Below are 20,118 nucleotides of genomic sequence, written 5' to 3'. Positions count from 1 at the left end.
GAAACGGAGATGTCAGAGCCGCGCAGAGGGAAGCGTGCGTTTGGCACCGGTGGGGAGAAAGTGACCCTTGGACAGATGGAAGCACAGCATGTCTGGGAGAGAAAGTGTTGGCCTACCCTAACGGGTCATGCAGTCGCCAACACGAACCCTGGCCTCAAACAAAATGAGGCTTGTTAGGTTTTCGTTTGGTCAAAGAGAGAAAATGGCATATTTTCTAAAAAAAATTTTTTTTTTTTAATTTAAACTACAATGAGAACACAGTGGTATTAGGTGCTTCAGATGGATATATATATATATATATATATATATATATATATATTAGAGAAATATAACAAAATATTAATTTGTAGGACACAATTGTGCACAGGCATCTGTTGAGTTTGGCTGATCTCCACTACAGTCTGTATCATCCCAGCCAAAAGTTGTTTTGAAAGGCTGGTCTTTGTGGATTTTTTTCTTCTTTATATCAAACTAAAACAATATTTTGGGCAGCACATCTTGGTCACTGACAGAAACCGAGTCACTGAGTGCTCTCATGATACGAACGCATTCATAGAGGTGGGTAAGGAAACAATGAGGAAAAAATGGCATTGTGGATGTCATGGAAACCAGCTGAAAGACCTGGTGCTTTAATAACATATGTCTGACTTGATTTGGTTGTGCACATTGCAACAGTAGAATCACACTTATTTTATTTTAATGCAATGCAGGATCCGAATACACTTGCATTGCTCCAGACTTCATCAATACAATCAACCACACAATAAATAGCTAAATAAATAAACAACCACCTTATTTTTCCCAAAAGAGCGAGAAGGGTCTGGCTGCAGACTTGCACTTGCACTCTCAGACTTGCATGCTTCCGCTAACGACGTCACTTGCAGTGTATATTTTTTTATTTTGTTCTATTTATTGATAACTTTTTGGTTGAATCTCTCAACATTTTACAACAGTAGCCAGGTGGTGAAGACAAGAAAAAAGTAACTAAATTACAATGTCACTTGTAATACAGAAAATCATTATAAATAAAACATATAATGTAGCTTAATGGACAAAGACAGTGGTATAAACGAGTTGTAGACAGTTTATTCTATATGGAAAAATGCTTAACGCGAAACTTTGCGTGTTGCGTTTATTCTGGGCTAACCTGCTTGCCTGTACATATTAGATATGTATTTTAATAATGTAAAGAAGCATATAGAGTTTGGCTTTTATCATCTTAGTCCATTATGCCACATTTTCATTAAAATAATGAACTGTATATTTAATTTGATATTTTAATAGCATCTTAATACATTAAGCCATGTTGAGTGTTTATGTTTTTCTACGCGAGGAAAACGCTTAGCGAGAGACTTTGCGCAAGCGTTCATTCATATTCAGATGTTCTGGCCACGGATTTGCCGGTCTTGTCTTTTTCTTGCAGGACCCTGTACGTTATAGTACTAAATTAGTTTTAATCGTTTAATCACCACCACAGCGTCTTGTCTCCATTGGCAACATGCACGATTTGTGTCGATTGCAAGTGACGTCACAGGTTGCGGAGAGTGCTAGTAGCGATTGCAAGTGACATTGTAATTTAGTTTCTTTTTTCTTGTCTTCGCCACCTGGCTACTGTTATAAAATGTTGGGAAATTCAAACAAGAAGTAAAAAAATTTAACAAAATAAAAATAAAGACTGCAAGTGATGTCACTAGCGGAAGTGCAAGTGTCTGAGAGTGCAAGTCTGCAGCCAGCATAGACAGTAAAAGAAATGGACACAGCGACCCCATTGGAACTCAATTGAGACAAGTGAAGCCCATTTTTAGCGATTTTTAGCACTTCCATTTCTGACACGCAGACTCAAACTAAGCTTGATGACGTCAGCAACCTGTCTGACAGATGTAAATCTTCTAGTAGCTGTGCGTGCAAACTGCCATCATTAATCTTGCAGAGACGGCGAGCTTGAGCGGGGAGTTCTTTGGCGTGAGTGAGCAGGAGTAAGTATTCTGATTAATTATTTTGTATAGTATTTTAAAATGTAACGCCAGGGCTTGTATCTATGGGCTTCTCTCTTGACGTCTCCCCGATTGCCTACGAGCTTCTCCTCCTGTCTGTATGGTAATTTCTCTACTGTGCGACAGAGAGTCGAGTGGTTATGACGCAATCATTAGCCTATTTTTACAAAAACTGTTTCTACGGGGCCATAATGTAACATAGAAGGTAATGGAGCCCTTTATACATTGTCGTGTATCTTTAAAAATAAATAATGGACAAATTGAGTCTTTAAACGCCTCAGATGTAGTTATTCGCTGTCAAAGTGATGCCAAAATGAATGGGAGTCAATGGGATGCTAACGCAAGTGAAGTTCTGCTACAAGATGGCGGCACGCGGCCGACTTCAACTTCCGGTCGACTTCCTTCCCGCCTGCAAGCCAGACCCTCTTGGAAAGAGCGGGTGCAGCCATTTGTACATTTGATGGGTCTGACTCCGACTCCTGGTCTCATCAGCATTCAGCTATTTTTGGCTGTACAAACCAGCTTGTTTTAATGCTTAATATTACAAATTAGTGTCTTACCATATTATTTTAATGTATTGTCTTAATTATGAGCACACTGGTTTGTAGTGCAAACGGTTTTAACTTTCTGCACGTTGTTGTAATTCTTCTTTACCTGGCTAATGAACCGGAAGTCTTGCCCACAGGCTTAGGATACTTCCGCGTTGGAGAATAAGGTGTTTACAGAAATGTAAACGAAAGGTGAAACTGCACTGAAAGGCTCTCTTGAATTCCTTGCTGCTGCTGCAGAGGAGGCTCAGTGACACATTTTGGAATCGACGTCTTTGATTGAGTCATGTCAAGTTTCTGGTGAAGTAATTCATCCCCAACAAACACTTGAATGGGATTTATCAAGTAGAAATATTGACTGCCGCGTCTTGGCGTGAAGAAAATGTGTGTTCTGGTGAACTCTGGTGCTTCTCTAATTGGCGGGAGGCACCAATCGAACCCCATTTGAAGGATTAGTTCACCCAAATAGCAAAATTATGTAATTAATAACTTCTGTTACACAACAGACACGGAAGAGAAGACAATGCTGAATAAAGTCGTCGTTTTTGCTACTTTTGGACCAAAATGTATTTTCGATGCTTCAAAAAATTCCAACTGACCCTCTGATGTCACATGGACTACTTTGATGATGTTTTTCTTACCTTTCTGGACATGGACAGTATACCGTACACACAGCTTCAATGGAGGGACTGAGAGCTCTCGGACTAAATCTAAAATATCTTAAACTGTGTTCCAAAGATAAACGGAGGTCTTAAGGGTTTGAAACAACATGAGGGTAAGTTATTAATTACATAATTTTGCTATCTGGGTGAACTAACCCTTTAACGCCACGCGCCGCTCAGTAGTCCTTGACTAGTCCGCGTTGCTATGGTAACTCCCCCAACCCCGCTTCCCCAAATGCTGCAGGCCGCGTGGAACACTCTGAAGAGTGAGTGAGAGAGACATCTCCGTAGTGGCGAAAGACAAGAATTGCTGCAGTGAAAAGGGGGAGGGTGTGCACAAAAACGAGATTGGATCAAAAAAAAAAAAAAACATTCCCCTCATCCCCGTCCCCCACCCGAGCCTTATCGTTTGCATCGGTTTTGGGTGCACAGGACCCCGCGCCTTGCTTTGCAGTCTGGGCACGTTGCTTCCAAACTTCAGACTACATTCAATTATTTATCTGCTTCACCAGACAGCCAGCAATGTTCAAGCATCTCATAACGCCTGTGGCATATCGCGGGGGAAAAAAACATTATTGATGAGAGTATATGGGTAATAAAAAACAAGTCAAACGAGTTGCACGGACGTGATCACCGTCCCCGCCTCTGTGATAAAATCACCGGTGGTGACAAATCACTTGCCTTTCTGTGACTCAAACTCAGAAAATATTTGGCAAACGATGCAAAGCGTGGGTGCTAGAAACAGGTGCGTGCATATATATATATATATATTGAGAGAGAGAGAGAGAGAAAGTTTATGTGACTATATATCATGTTTAATTCACAAAAAGTTCTCAATGAGAGTATCAGCAGGTGCACCGTTCTTTAAATACCTGATGAACGCATATGTAAAGCAGCCCGTGTGAAATTCCTCATGTGATCCCATTGGACTCCGGGATGTTGAGCTTTACCTGTATGTGCGCAGTGGGAGGGGCAGAGAAACCGAATCTGCAGGCGGCAAACGTGCAGGCGCTCATTAGAAAACATGACCATACTTCAGTGCAGAACAAGCGGCGGAGCTTCAGCCTTCTCACCGGCAGAGGGAGCTCTGTCGCCCCCTACCGACGAACCGCAGGTTTTAAGAAATAGTTCGCCCACAAACTCGAAAGTTGTCATTCTTGTTGTAGAACACAATTATTATTTATTATTATTTATTTTTTTAAACGCCGAAAGGTTTTTGTTAATACAATAAAAGTAAAATCTTATATGTTCTGTTAATGTTCCACAGAATAAATCATTCTGGTTTAGAATGACATAATGAAGTGAGTGAATGAATGACGTGATTTTTTTTCCATTTAATTGTCTGTATATAGACCTTAGTTAAGGAAGCACCATAATGTTTTAAAAATAATGAAAACAAGGTTGTAAGGGACAAAAGTATAGTGAATTAAACAAAAGGAAAAATTAACTTTCATTAAAAAAACATTAACTGTGAGTTGTGAAAATGACATGGTCAAGGACCTTTATACAGTGCGTACCACACTGTAAAGACTATGTCTATGCCTTAGTGACTCATTTTCAATATTAAATATTCCTTAAGGCATCTAACCTGACTAAGGTCTATTACATAAAATAGCATCTCTGTGATGTGCAGTTGCTTGAATGACTGTAAACCCCCCCCCCCAAAAAAAGATTTTAAGTAGAAGCATGAATCTATGCATAAGGTAATACTGAATGTTCCATAGAAACCTTGAATTATTTCAAGACAGACACAGTTTTTCAATTGCATTTGACAGTTAAATATTACATTAAGCATTTGTGAACATGACAAATCATCCCTAGTTCTTACGACAGTCTACTCATGTCGACTATTTTTCTTTTTCTTCTTTTTCGTTTTCCCTGGTGTGTCAATGTAATCATCGTATGAAGGATCCAGTGGCTCCGTTTTAGATATTAAACTTGCATCAACCATGTCTTCACTATGTCTTTCCTTCTCTTTCTTCATCTTTTTCTTCTTCCTCCTCCTTTCCTCCGTCGTCGGCTCTTCCTCCTTAAGTTCAGAGAATTCTAACTGATTACAGTCAATTTGTGCCTGTTCTTCTTTGATAAAAACTGCTTCACTGTCCTCTTGCCTCTTGTCTTTCTTTTTCTTTTTCTTCTTTTTCCGATCCTCGCCCTCGATGGGTTCCTGACTGGTTCTCTTGGGAACAGTTGGAGAGACTATGGTGGCTTTATCCTGCATGTGAGGTTCAAAGGAACTCCCAAAAGGCTGGAACCGTTGCCTGAGACCAGCTGGGATGGATGGAGCTGGAGCGGCAGGGATGGGAACGGGACATTGGTTCTCACCGCAGTTTCCGTAGCTCTCTGAGATCTTGAGGATTCCACTGAAGCCAGAGGAACAGAGAACAGGCTTCTGATGTTTCCCTTTGGAAATGAGCAGATGGAGATCTGATGGTGGCGTTCTGCTGCTGAGGACGCTGTAGATCTGAGAGGTTGCGCCAGAAGACTGGACCATTTCCAGTCCTGATAAGGGAACTTGGAGGTTTTCAAAGCTGCAAAGGACACAAAACAATGATTATTAAGTTGATAAATCACATTTCAATTATGCAGTGTTTTTTTATATGAATTTTACAAATAGTTTGTGATAATTTTCTTGCAGTATATGTAATACATTTAAGCCAGTAACACACAAGCAGTGACCCCCAATGGACGTACATCATTTTTAAAAAGATTTAATTGTTCTACAAAAACAAAAAAAATTTAAAAGAACAATATCTACCTATAGAAATATTCCAAAGCACAGCATGACTAGAAGAATGTATATTCACAGTAGAGTGTTCTGTGATGTTTAAGACGATCACAATTTAAAAATTTAAAACAGCAATATTTCCAGGGTTTCCATGACCATTGAGAACCTTGTCAATATTTTCAAAATAATTAAAAAACATTAATACCAAAGTAAAAAAGTTCTAAAAGAATATAAAGGACTACTAATAGATTTTCTGCTATTTAAAAAAATATGATTATAGTTTTTATTAATTATTATTATAATGATAACGTACTGGAATACTGGAATTTACCTTATTATAATTTTATTATTTTAAGCATTATTAAATATTACTTGCTACTTGCATAAAAATAAAATTAACATTTTATTAAAAAAAAAAAAAAAACATTATTATTATATCCATGCATTATTATTATTATTTTACATTTTATTATTACTATGTGTGATCTCCTCAGGATTGGTTTCAAATTAGGACAGAAATCCCATTAGCAAACCTGTACATTATTTGCAATAAACTATTTTAAACAATAAGCTATTTCTAGGGTATTTTGTACCATTTAGGATCGAAGCGAGCTGGAGCTTTGATGATCCATAATTCCTTCTCTCCATCTTCGTCCTGTAAGACACTTGCAGAGGAATCATACGGCATGGACACAAAGTCGGCCGGACATTGGTACTTTGGAACTGTGAGGAAAAATAAAAAGAGAAAATAAAATCAGATAACGTTACTTTCAATTGACATATCTGAGTTGAGTGTGTAGTGAAAAGACTGAACAGTGTTAGCTAGTTAGCACCCACCTCTCTGCGTTTCTGTCAGGCGTTCACAAGCTTCTTCTTCACTCTCCGACATAGCGCCGCTATGCTTTTACTATAACAGTGTGTAATAAATATTTTCCGACGTCAGTATCACCAGTTTGTTCCTCTGAATACAAATGCTCGTGTAAACATGTGAATCACATGTGGATGCAAGGGAAACTTTGACCCGGAAAGACTTTTACATACGTTGGAGAATGCCTGTCTGCAATACATGTAAGAGACAGAAGAGGGCGCACTTATAAAACTTTTCTATGCGACTCTATGGGAGAGTTTGACAACAGTGATAATGGGGGTATATACAGACAAGATATGAACGAATACAGCGTATTTATTGGCTTAACGTGTAAAATTACATTTGTTGTCTTAGAAGAGTAAGTATGGTTTAAAGAGTCGTATTTTCTGTATGTATGTAAATGTTCGTTTCGCGGCACTCTGAAGCCTCAAAATACAGGCGGTTCCACAGGATTTTCCTTATAAATATTAAAACAAATATTCTCCCATGCGGTAACGTTACTGAGCTGAACTTATGTGGAGAACGATAAAAATACAGTTTATATGTTATTATTTGAGCCCAGCGCTGCGTTAGAGGCCGTTCAAACAGAGCGCGAGAGCGCAACGGATCACTGAATGGATTCAGAAAGGCGGGAATAAAAAAAGGATCTGCTTTGAACCTGACAGCGTAAAGACATCCGTCAGAATATACATCGATGAAATATTAAGGAAAAAACAAGATTACTACTCGAACTGTCTCTTCTCTGCATGTTATAAAGGAAACGAATGAGCACCTACCTCAGTTATTTTGAAACGAATAACATTACATTTGATATCGCTGACAGACGCTTATCGCTTGGTTCAGATGAAGTTCTGAAGGTAACGTCACAAACTCTTCCTTAAGTAAATTACGTTAGTCATTCAAGTGCCTCACCAGAACTCAGTGTAATGCTGCGTGTATATCTGTTTTTATACAGTCTATGGTGAATATACGCTCATAAGTAAACTGCATACGTTCAAAACTATATATTTTAGAATAACAGTAATAATAGCATAGCTATATCTTCTATAAATAGCTATACAATAAGGATACACACAAATGTGTGAAATTCCCTTTTATTTATTTCCTGTGTTGTCATTTAAAAGCATTCTCTGGATGGTAAAGTTTGTCTTTGATAATTAAAACAATCTTGTCTATACATTTGACTTTCTCTGTAAAGATTTATTTATATATTTATGTTTATAGTTTTACAGTGTTTTAACATGTTTCTGTATTTTTCATGTTTATGATATTTTGGAATGACTGAAGATCAGTGCAGAATTCAATAATCCTGGATGGACCACAGCGAGTCCTTTTGCAGTTGAATCCATCAAAATGCTATGCAGACATAATGGAAATGACATTCACATTGTAGAGCTTGGACAAAGTTGTAAGTAAATTTATTTACTTTATAAATGCACATTTATTGGAGTCTATAAGCTTTATGATTGTAAGGCACAGTTTAATGCTTCCACTTGTTTTTATTAAAGCACACAGTCTCAGAGCAGGAATTCATCAAAACATGACTGTTGGGATTACGGTTGTGGATGACCAATCTGAGCAGCATCAGTCTGCAGTGCTGTGGTTCAGGTAATAGAAGAAGAAATCTTGGTGATCTGAGGTTGTAACCATTGTGGGGTTGTGTACTTTGTTAGACTATCTGGGACTTGTCACAGAAAGAAACTCATTCAGGTTTAGAACAACTTGAGGTTTAGTAAATTACAATTTTCTTTCTTTCTTTTTTTGGGTGAACTCTTTAAGAAAAAATTTGATATTTGCATTGGAAAACAGCTTCAAAATTTAGAGAACATAATTTGATGTATTATTTTTCATTCAGTTTATTCCTTGAATTTTCTATTGGCCCCCTCCTGGCACGCTGTTTGCCCTTGCTTGCACTGGCCTGACAGTGGAAAAGTGGCTTATGACTACTAGTTTTTATTTGAAACAATGTTGTTCATTGCAGAGCTCTAACCAACGTAGAAGAGCAGTTGTCCTTCTTGGGCTTCCTTACTTCCTTAAAGAGGAACCTCCAAGTTTATCAAAATTTGTGAGGTATGTAAATATCATGTTTGTTTTAAAGGGTTAGTTCAGCCAAAAAGGGAAATTATGTAATTAATAACTCACCCTCATGTTGTTCCAAACCCGTGAGACCTCGGTTTATCTTTGGGACACAGTTTAGGATATTTTAGATTTAGTCAGAGAGCTCTCAGTCCCTCCATTGAAACTGAATCGTTTGAAACGGTTCGTGTTAGGGCTGCACGATGTGTCGTTTAAGCATCGATATCGCGATGTACGAATCTACGATAGTCACATCGCAGGATGTGCGATGTAGGCTGTCGTAGTTGATCCGTTATTCATTAACAATACGGGCCAGCTGCTCCCCGGCCCTTGACGAATGTGATTCGCGGATTAATTGCACAGCTTAACCATCATAGAGTGAAAGTTTATCATTTGCATGTGTTTTTAAGTCCTGTCAGTTTATCAGGGCGCATATAAGAACGAGCAAAGAGAGAGAGAGAGCGAGAGAGTGCCCTGGCCGCGTGCGCACGTTCACCTTCACCGTCCTCAAACATCACGAGCGCTGTCTTGCTCTCTCTCCCTCGCGCATATTAATCAAAATCAATTGACACGATGGTGTCGAACATCACTATCCAGTGATGAAATGTTTTCTGTGTTGTCAAATCTTGTCCGATATCCTAAACTGCAATGATAATTACACAATGCGTACTGTACACGTCTGATTCGCGAACTAATGATTCATTTAAACCAATTCGATTTAATGAATGGTTTAAACCAGTGGTTCCCAAACTTTTCCATTCCACGACCCACCTAGACAAGTGTAATATATTTCACGACCCACCAAAATATTAAAAAAAAAAAAAAAACAACGAGTGAAATTACTTTAAACCTAATCTTACTTAAAATTTTTATGACAGAAATTAAGTATTTAAGAAAAATAACCATTTTATTTTAGAGTACAACTGAAAATTTCACTACAAATTTACAAGTTTTAATTTTTGTTTACTGGCGTTAAAATATGTAGTGTCCATAAAAACGTGAAGCAGGCTCACTCCAGTGAAGTGTGATCTGCGCTGCTGTGTTTTGTTGCATTCATGATCCTTCCGTGTGTGTCGGCGAGAACGGAGCACAATCCAACACTTTTTTAGAAAAGCATAAGAAGCAAAGCAGAACTATCTAAAACAGTTTGGAGATTAAAATAATTGTGAAATAGGTAAAAAAAGACCGATTGAACCTTTTAATGACATTGCTCTGAGACCTTCAAAACACGCAACGCACACGGACTTAATTGCAATTTGAAAATCACACTAAGGATATTGCAGTTCATTATTAATGTTGGTGGGCTATATCGTTGTGATGAGTGGGTTCCCAGTTCCCGCCTCCTTCTTCCTGTGATTGTGAAGATTTTAATGTTTTACACTGGTGCCGAAGCCAGGGAGGAAGGAGGGGCGCGCTGCCGAAGATCCTTCGCCGCTGGGGTGAATCCGCAGTGCCATCGAGCAGGGCGAAGGAGTCTGCCGCCGAGGGTGCTCGATGTGGTGGGCTGGAGTGAGTTGCCGGGGGGGGGGGGGGCGAACTCACTCCAGCCCACCGCCTCGATGACTCCTTCGTGGAAAGAGGTGGGAACCGGCGGACAATCAAACAAAGTTTTAATAACCAAATAAACACAAAACAGCGCGACAGCCCCTCTCGGATGACTGCCGTGCACAAATAAAAAACAAACACAAAATAAAACCCAGGCCTGGTCCTCTCTCGTCCTTCACTGTCATCGCTCCTCTTTTGTATCTTTCCGATCTCCTCCGTGGTTCTTGAGACCGGTGAGTGTTGCTCATTTCCCAATCACTCCACCGGCCTAGCTCTGTTCCCATGGCACTAGGCCCCGCCCCACTCGTCACATTCGTGCAGCCCTAGACTGAACTGTGTTAGTGTCTGTGTGTCATTGAAACGCAAAATTAGCTGCAGCCAAGTGACTTTGTGCGACCCACCTTGTTCCATTCCGTGACCCACGAGTGGGTCGCGACCCACAGTTTGAAAACCCCTGGTTTAAACAACTGACCTGTCCAACACTGAACTCACGAGACGTCTGAATTGGTGTATAAAAAAAAAACTGTAACACTTTGATGATGTTTTTCTTACCTTTCTGGACATGGACAGTATACCGTACACACAGCTTCAATGGAGGGACTGAGAGCTCTCGGACTAAATCTAAAATATCTTAAACTGTGTTCCAAAGATGAACGGAGGTCTTACAGGTTTGAAACAACATGAGTGTAAGTTATTAAATACATAATTTTGCTATCTGAGTGAACTAACCCTTTAACATTTACTATTACTAAACTGCACTTCTACAACATTGTTAATTTCAACATTTAGGCTATAGCCTTCATTATTGAAATCATGACAGTCCCTCTGGGTTAAAACAAGCCAATATCCCGGAGTAATTCATGTACTCAAACAGTACACTGACTGAACTGCTGTGAAGAGAGAACTGAAGATGAACACCGAGCCGAGCCAGATAATGAATGCAAGATTGACTTGTTCTTGAGTCAAGAACCGGTCAGACGCGTCCGATTCGAGAACCGAGGAGCTGATAATACTGCGCATGTGTGATTCAGCATGAAGCAAACTGACACACAGAGCGTCTGAACCGAACTGATTCTTTTGGTGATTGATTCTGAACTGATTCTGTGCTAGTGTTATTAGCGCAGGTAAACCGAAGGCTTGAATCAAGGGCAATCATCGCCAATGACGTCATTACGTCGAGCGCAAAAGAAACCAGTGAACAGTTTTCGTCAACCGTTTTATTGAATCGAACGGTCCAAAATAACAGATTCGCTGAAAATAACCGAACTTCCCATCAATACTGGTGATCCGACAACCGATGCAACCGGATCTTGACTCTAGAACAGGGATCAGCAACCTTTTCGGCATGACGTGCCATTTTTTATTTTTATGGTTAACCAATGTGCCAACACAGCCCCCCCCCCCCCCTCCCACACCCCGATATAATTCTGTATTTAAACGGTACATACACAATTTTTTATTATACGATAAAAAAAAGTTTTTTTTAATGTTTAATCAACGTTAATGCACTGCTTTAATTGATGAACGTGCACACACAGACACACACACACACACCACTCGCACACAGAGATCTGAGATCGTGCTGTGCAAAAAGTAGCATTCAGAAGCTCATAAACCTATGAGTGTTGTCACGCTACTTTTATTAATCGATACTGAATCGCTACATTATATTTCTCAACAACAGAGGGGCAAAATCGCTTCATTGTCTGCAGAGAGAGACAATTTACCCCCCCCCCACATTCTTTCTCTCAAAATGGCCATATTTCAGAAAATTTTTCATCACTAGATATAGCTTTAGTTCATTTAACATTTCTATGGTAAAACGTATTATTAAAAGTTGACTAATGTTAATTGATTTGCAGCTTCATCTTACCTCACTCTCTTTAACGTTAAACTGACGCTTCGCGCTCTGCTTCTGTGAACGGTAAACCCCGCCTACTTTGATCTGATTGGCCATCTCAGTCATTTTGACATTGACGAGTGCTGTTAGACCGAGGCTTTGATCTGAAGCACCTAGTATGTGCAGTGTTTGCACGTGCATCCATGCAAGTTAATTCTCACACTTTAATAGTATTTGTAGCTCCTAACAGGCTGTGTGACTATGAGAAGTTATTACATCAAACTGTACGTCATTATACAGTTTTCCTTATTGCTTGCGTGCCAGCGATTATCCCTCTGCGTGCCACTGTTGGCACGCGTGCCGTAGGTTGCCAACCCCTGCTCTAGAATGATCGAGTTAATCGTTCGTTCATTATCTGGCTCGGCTCGGTGTTCATCTTCAGTTCTCTCTTCACAGCATTTCAGTCAGTGTACTGTTTGAGTAAATGAATTACTCTGGGATACTGGTTTGTTTGAACTCAGAGGGAGTGTCAGCCACATTAAAAACGTTAACAGCTTAAGTCATTTGTGGATTAATGTTTATTGGAGACGCGAACAGTTTCAAACGATTCAATTCGATTTGGTGAACTAGTTCAAGAAGATCCGGTTACATCAAGTGATTCGTTCACGAACCGGATATCACAAACTGCAGTGAACGCGCTCACAACAGACACGGAAGAGAAGACAATGCTGAATAAAGTCGTAGTTTTTGCTATTTTTGGGCCAAAATGTATTTTCGATGCTTCAAAAAATTCTAACTGACCCTCTGATGTCACATGAACTACTTTGATGATGTTTTTATTACCTTTCTGGACATGATGTCTTTATTACCATACTGGGGCTTGAAAGTGGTAGCTGCATAGACTGTCAATGGATGAACAAAAAAGTCTCAGATTTCATTAAAAATATCTTAATTTGTGTTCCACAGACGAATTAATGGTTTTGAATGACATGAGGGTGAGTAATGACATATTTAATTTTGGGTGAACTAATTGAGAAATGCTTTTTAATGATAGTTGAGATTTGTTATGAATAGTGACATGATATTTTATGGTTTGCTTTTCAACAGTTTTCTCATTTCATTCACTCTATGAGGTTGTGCATACTCCATACTCATTTTTGTTTTGTTGAGCAGACAAAATATTGTTTTGAGCAAATTATTTTCATGTGTCATGTTCATGAATTGGATTTATTTTAATTCTATTGCACTTAATTCAAGCTGATGTTAATGTCATTACACTGACACATTTTTATTCTCACGTTTGACATTTATCAAAATCTTGTATACTGTTTCTTTAATGTGTTTTAATGTTTTTATTCAAGGAACAATTAATTCTACTCATTTATATAAAGTATAACTTAAATTCAATGAATTTATATTTTTGTAAATGTTATAATAAATGTTACAGTTATGGTTTATTTGTGCTCCGTTATTTCAGAATAATTTGTTTTAACAAAGAAGCTTTTGTCATGTTAACTTGAGTTGAAGTTGATTTAACTAATAATTTTAAGGCAACCGTGTAAACTTATTGGCTAGTTGTTACAACAAACTATATGTATTTAAGATTATGTTGAGTGAACTTAAAATAGTTTCTTCATATAATATTAAATTAAGTTGAGACAATTTAAATTTGTAAGTTAACTTAATCCCTTCATTGCTTGAATAAATTGATGCAACATTTAATCTTAAATTAGGACAACAAAACAAAGTTATTCAAATAACAACAAAAAAATAGTTGAAACAACAAAATGACTTGTTGTAAAAACACACATTTTTAACTTCAATGAACTCAAAATGTTAAGGCAACCAGGTAACTTACTTTTTTGAGTCAAACTAACAAATAATTTTTTACAGTGTGTTAACATTTTGATGAAATTTCTTTAATAGGCTATAATTCAATAGCATGTTTCCATTGTGACATTATAGCTTTTATACTTAAAATGTCAAACATAATATCTATAAAATAGATATTTTCCCTAAGCAGTAATGGTGTGAATGTTTAATAGCAATAGACTTTAATATATGGCTAGTATGTATTTGCTTATTAAACATCTACATAACATTCTAGTTGTCATATGAGATGCATATAAGAAGCATGTAATTTCTTCTTAGAAACGTTATTATTATTATTATTAGTGGAATATCAGTCTCTTTTGTTAGAAGGCATGGGCTTGGTATTCTCTTACCCTTCTGTGTTTATTTTGTCAAGTTCATCTCAGGTTCAATACTGTGGGAAAGCTCCCCAGTACAGTAGAACACACTAGATGCAGTTTGTAATTGGAGATGCTCCTCACGAAGACTCAAAGCCTCCTTCAGTGAGATCCAGTGAATAAGATCCTTACAACAATATCGTATATAACAGGTCAGCAAGTAGGTCATAGAGTTCATGCAGTCTGAGGGTCAAGACTGAGAGGTAGATCTGTAATTGTGTAGTGTGTTTTTTGGCTGGACCGAGCAGATTATGTTGTCCTGGTTTAATTTTAGAGCACACATGAAAAGTAAATAAAGGAATACTGAGCAAAAATGCATGTAAACAAAATATATTGAGGCTTGTCTTTTTTTTTTCTTGTGTGGAGATGCCATTATTTATGGATATATATATATATGAGCAGATTGATAGATCTATTGCTGTTCAGAGTTGAATCCAGTGAAAACTGGAACTTTCTGATTTTATCTAATCTGTAAAGTCCAGCCAGATGATGAAGTGCTTGGTCTGTGGTTACTTCAGCACACGCACATCTTAAGTTGTTCGCCCATCTTTGGTGTTGCTCTTACAAGAGGTTATTCACTTAGGGAATGGGAACATGGGAAATTCAACCACATCCCGCCTCGTATCCCCCATCCCTCTGGACCCACAGTAGTTCGGTCAACTGGGAGCGCGTCATTGCACTGACCCTCTGTCTCGTCCAGGACCCCCAGCAGACGCCATGACATCAGCAGGACAGCGGACGAACCCTGCAGCGGTCATCTTGCACCTCCTGTCCTCAGACCACCCCGCTCCGCTCACCTCAGGAGGACTATGAGGTGTTTGATACTGTGAGGGCTTCTTCTGTGAGCAGTGTCAGACAGAGCTTGTAAATAGTTTAGACTGTTTATTGTTGATTATTCATATTCTTAATATTTCACAACATCGTAGAGGCTGGATAAATGTAAAAATTATTTAAAATTAATAAATAAATAAAATACAGAATTGCAATAAAATACAAAATAATTATATGTAAAATACATAATTACATAACATAAAAATAATGGAAAATATATATATATTATATATATATATGTATGTTTATATATATTTATAAGTACACTACTTTTGAAAACAGATCAGATAGATTTTTTTTTTTTTTTTTTGAAAGAAGTCTCTTATGTCCAGGGCTGTATTTATTTGGTCAAAATACAGTAAAAAAATAAAAATTAAAATTACTGACTGCACCTGTATAATATACTCTACATATGCTTTATATATTTTATATACATTATTAGTTCTATATATAAATTTATTAGCTCTAAAATATCGCAGATATAAGCTGTCTATAACACAGTATGTGGTCACATTGAGTGCAGTCTAATAAACACAACAGTGCTGAAGGTGAACACAAGGTCAAGATCGGTGAACCATGATGCAAAGTCCCGAAATATCACTTTACCAATGTTCAAAGTCCAGTCAAACACATTTGATTATAGTTCTTTCAAGCATAAATATGAAAAGAAAAACAACTCTTTGTAAACACTGATGCCTTTTCTCAGAATACACAAGCTTACGCTGTCACTTACAACATAAAGTAGACCTCATGCATTTAAAATGCCACCGTGTGCTGGTGAAACATCCAATCCTCCCGTCTACAGTGTTTAAAAAATGCATCACCGCTTCAGCCTTTCTCTTGCAATTTGAATGACAATCAACCAATTACATGTTTTAGTGCTGGAAATGTGTGTGCTTTGGTGTGAAGAAAGTCCTCTTTTCTTTGTTGTATATTCCTCATAAAGATGTCAGTGAGTGGGAGAGAATCTCTGTTGAAAAATAAGGGCTTTGCCTCCCAATTTTCTCTGGTGATTACCGACACACAACAGCAAGCAAATAAATCACACTGACTTGTAATGTGCAGATTAGGCAAGTGCATAAAGTAAGTGGGCTCTAGAGCTTTTATTTTGTTTTCAGTGAAGATTAATGAAGAAGCCTGTATTTCATTATAGTCCAATTCAATGTCTATTGTCACTGAAATATGATAAATTACAGATGGCATGCTACGCAATATTATAATGTCCCAGTGAGACCTTGAACTAAGCTTGGATAAACACACAATACAGTTCAAGTAGACCACTTCACCCTCTGCACAGTGAGCACAGCATATATCTGGGAAAAGATAGCAACAACATCCGCTATAGATCTCAAAGATAATGTCCTATAATTTATTCATAAAGAAGTTACATCACACGAAAAATGTTCATGCAAACTGACTGAAAAGCACTTATATAGTGACAAAACAAACAACAATGTACATGTATGTACATCTCACATGCACCAGTAATTTAATTAGTACATAAATATTTCACTATTTATAATAATTTAAAAATATTTGATTAAATTGTTAATTAATAAAAATGTATCAAATTTCCTCTTAACTTAAAGGTCAGAATAAGTCGAGGAGCAGTATGCAGACACGTTTGAATAGTCTGACACTTTCAGATAAGAACCCAGTGGCATTACTCCTTTCCAGGTCACTGGACAGCCAAAGTGCACCGGCGCAGAGCTGGAGTGCCAAGGCATTGTGTTACACTCAGGAGGAACGTGACCCAGTGAGCATTGACCTTGGACAGATGGGCAGTGCGCTGCAGTACACTGAATGAAGAAGCATGAAGTCATGACTTTAGTCACACAGATGTTGAAAGGCAAAAGTAAATGCTGGCAAGGCACGTGCTGTTGAACATATCTATAAATAAACACGTGTGATGCAGATTAAAGATGATTTTGCTTGTTTTTTTTTTAAACAACCAGTTTTATTCTCCCATGCTATATATATATATATATATATATATATATATATATATATATATATACAGTACAGACCAAAAGTTTGGACACACCTTCTCATTCAAAGAGTTTTCTTTATTTTCATGACTATGAAAATTGTAGAGTCACTCTGAAGGCATCAAGGGCTATTTGACCAAGAAGGAGAGTGATGGGTGCTGCGCCAGATGAGCTGGCCTCCACAGTCACCGGACCTGAACCCAATCGAGATGGTTTAGGGGTGAGCTGGACCGCAGACTGAAGGCAAAAGGGCCAACAAGTGCTAAGCATCTCTCGGGGAACTCCTTCAAGACTGTTTCAGGTGACTACCTCTTGAAGCTCATCAAGAGAATGCCAAGAGTGTGCAAAGCAGTAATCAAAGCAAAAGGTGGCTACTTTGAAGAACCTAGAATATGACATATTTTCAGTTGTTTCACACTTTTTTGATATGAATATAATTCCATATATAATTCCACATGTGTTAATTCATAGTTTTGATGCCTTCAGTGTGAATCTACAATTTTCATCGTCATGAAAATAAAGAAAACTCTTTGAATGGTGTGTCCAAACTTTTGGTCTGTACTGAATATATATATATATATATATATATATATATATATATATATATATATAGGTTTTAACAGGATTAACATTCAAAAAAATATAATTAGATAATGATTATGAGATAATTAGGAGTAATGTCTTAAAGGGATAGTTCACCTAAAAATTTAAATCCTGTCATTACTTACTCACCCTCATGTCATTCCAAACTCATAAGACCTTCGTTCGTCTTCTGACACAAATTAAGGTAATTTTGATTAAATCTCAGAGCTTTCTGATCCTGCTTGAACAACAATGCAACTACTTAACCACGTTAAAGGCCCAGAAAAGTAGTACGGACATCTATAAAATAGTCCATGTGACAACAGTGGTTCAACCGTAATTTTATAAAGGTACGAGAATAGTTTTTGTGTGTGAAGAAAACAAAAAGAATCACTTTATTTAACAACTTCTATTCCATGTCAGTTTTTAAAGCAACTTTAAAGCAACTATATATAGTTTTATATATTTTTTGCAACTTTGGAGCCCTCTACGGTTAAGTAAGTGGAATTCACAATTTTAAATATATGATTGTCGTAATTAAAGTAGATAGCTGTACACGTGTAGTAAAGTAATTTTGCTCACCAAAACCCGCCAACCAAACTTATATAGGCTACTCCCAAAACGGTCCTTATTAGAAGTCAGTATACCAACAAAATGATTTAAAACTAATTTCATGGTTATTTTTTTCTTCTTCTGTGACTATGTAGCCCCCAACAGTTAAGTAAGGGAAATTTTAAAATTTTTCACTGTCCTGGATAGTTGTCCGGTGGGTAAGTGTGATTTCAGCAAGTACATGTTCCTGGATCAACATCCATGTTAATCCTGGAACAACATTCCAATCAACCAATAAGAACTGAAATATAACTTTTCAGGAAATATCTGTTTTAGGCTTACAACCAGAGTTAGGTGCTTCTACACCCTTGTTAATCAGCTATCATTCCCCACTGATTTTAGGAATAAATTATGGGTAGGGTAAGGTTTAGGGGTAGGGATTGAGTTAAGTCTCTATTTTTGGACAATAGTGTTGATCCAGGATCATCAAAAGATGTTGATCCAGGAACATGTCTTACTTGGCAAAATACATGTTCATTTGTTGCGGTCATAATGCAATCTGCTTTTTTCACAGAATTTCGTACCAAACTTACTCCCAGAACAGATGTTTGGTGAGAGCGCTGGAAATAAACAGAATCCATTCACCGTATTAGAAGTTCCATCAGAATGAGTTCAAAACTGATAATTCAAGGTAAATAACAACAACTTCAATTGTCATTTTTAACACTAAAGACAGAAAAACAGTACTATATTAATAGTACAGAAATATTTTTTGTGTACAATAACATGCAGGATTTAGCAAACTTACCATACATAAATATTTTGGAGATAAAGTCTTGTGTTTACAGAATATGTAAGAAGTCTCCTCTGAGCATTTTACTGGCAGCTCAGTGTTCTGCTCTATTAATAATCTGACACACTACACAAGCAGCTTGGTTCTTTACAGTGGCTGTTTGGAGTCAAAATGACTCATCTGTGATAGCACAACTTCACGTGAACAGTCATGTTGATACAAATGTGATTTTTCCATAATGCTGCATACATGTGTAAACTCGTGTACTTCAGATTATAAAGTCAAGGCATTGCCCTTGATCACAAATGATGTCACATAAAACATTTACTTTTTCATCTACATTTCACTTCATCACTTCCTTTCACAACATCTGTTGCCAAATAAAGTATTTATCAGAACTATCTAAAGAAAAGAGCTGAGAACCACACAACAGAAGAACGACCGACATCATGTATTTTATTTTGGCATAACAGCAAATCCATTACATTGCACTTTGTCACTGCTGACATTCAGGACTTAAAGTTTGGTAGGCTGAAATAGGGCACCTGGAGAACTAATCAAGAAAAAAAATGTAAACAACAGCAAAGCCCATTGTTTGGAAAACAGTTTCCATTTTGGGTATCTGTGGGCCACTGAACAGAAAGTACTCCAAACAAGAGACAGCGGAGAGAAACACACTCCTCTTGTTAAAGAGTCTTGTTAAGACTTTATACAGCGTATTAAGATGCACATTAAGACATGACACAGCCCATATGGTATTTGTGTTGACTGTGACATCAGTGGGGAAATAAATATTCAGGCTTGCTTAAAGAGAGCAATGATTTCAAAATAGGGATAGTAGAGTATGCTCCCCACAAAATCT

At 37.6% G+C, this 20,118-nt stretch overlaps 1 protein-coding gene across 1 annotated transcript; it reads right to left on the bottom strand.

Annotated features, from left to right (window-relative positions):
• Positions 1–4,927: 4,927 nt before the first annotated feature.
• LOC132107904 (DNA-directed RNA polymerase I subunit RPA34-like) lies at positions 4,928–6,974 on the bottom strand. The gene is made up of 3 exons (XM_059514245.1): positions 6,770–6,974; positions 6,526–6,655; positions 4,928–5,735 (listed from the first exon to the last, which is right to left on the bottom strand). The coding sequence occupies exons 1-3, from the start codon at positions 6,819–6,821 to the stop codon at positions 5,039–5,041; spliced, it is 879 nt and encodes a 292-aa protein (XP_059370228.1). The 5' UTR covers positions 6,822–6,974; the 3' UTR covers positions 4,928–5,038.
• Between the last annotated feature and the right edge of the window lie 13,144 nt (positions 6,975–20,118).

Source organism: Carassius carassius, chromosome 28 (assembly GCF_963082965.1).
Source record: "Carassius carassius chromosome 28, fCarCar2.1, whole genome shotgun sequence".
Taxonomy (NCBI): Eukaryota; Metazoa; Chordata; class Actinopteri; order Cypriniformes; family Cyprinidae; genus Carassius; species Carassius carassius.
Note: the sequence above shows the minus strand (reverse complement) of the source record. Positions and strands in the feature narration are given on the sequence as shown.

What these genes read in the sequence shown, in the direction of transcription:
- LOC132107904 (XM_059514245.1), bottom strand. Translation starts at nt 6,821, where the DNA reads ATGTCGGAGAGTGAAGAAGAAGCTTGTGAACGCCTGACAGAAACGCAG. An exon ending in CCTGACAGAAACGCAGAGAG is followed by an intron (nt 6,656 to 6,769) that starts GTGGGTGCTAAC and finishes TTTTCCTCACAG; the next exon opens with TTCCAAAGTACCAATGTCCG. An exon ending in GCTCGCTTCGATCCTAAATG is followed by an intron (nt 5,736 to 6,525) that starts GTACAAAATACC and finishes TGTCCTTTGCAG; the next exon opens with CTTTGAAAACCTCCAAGTTC.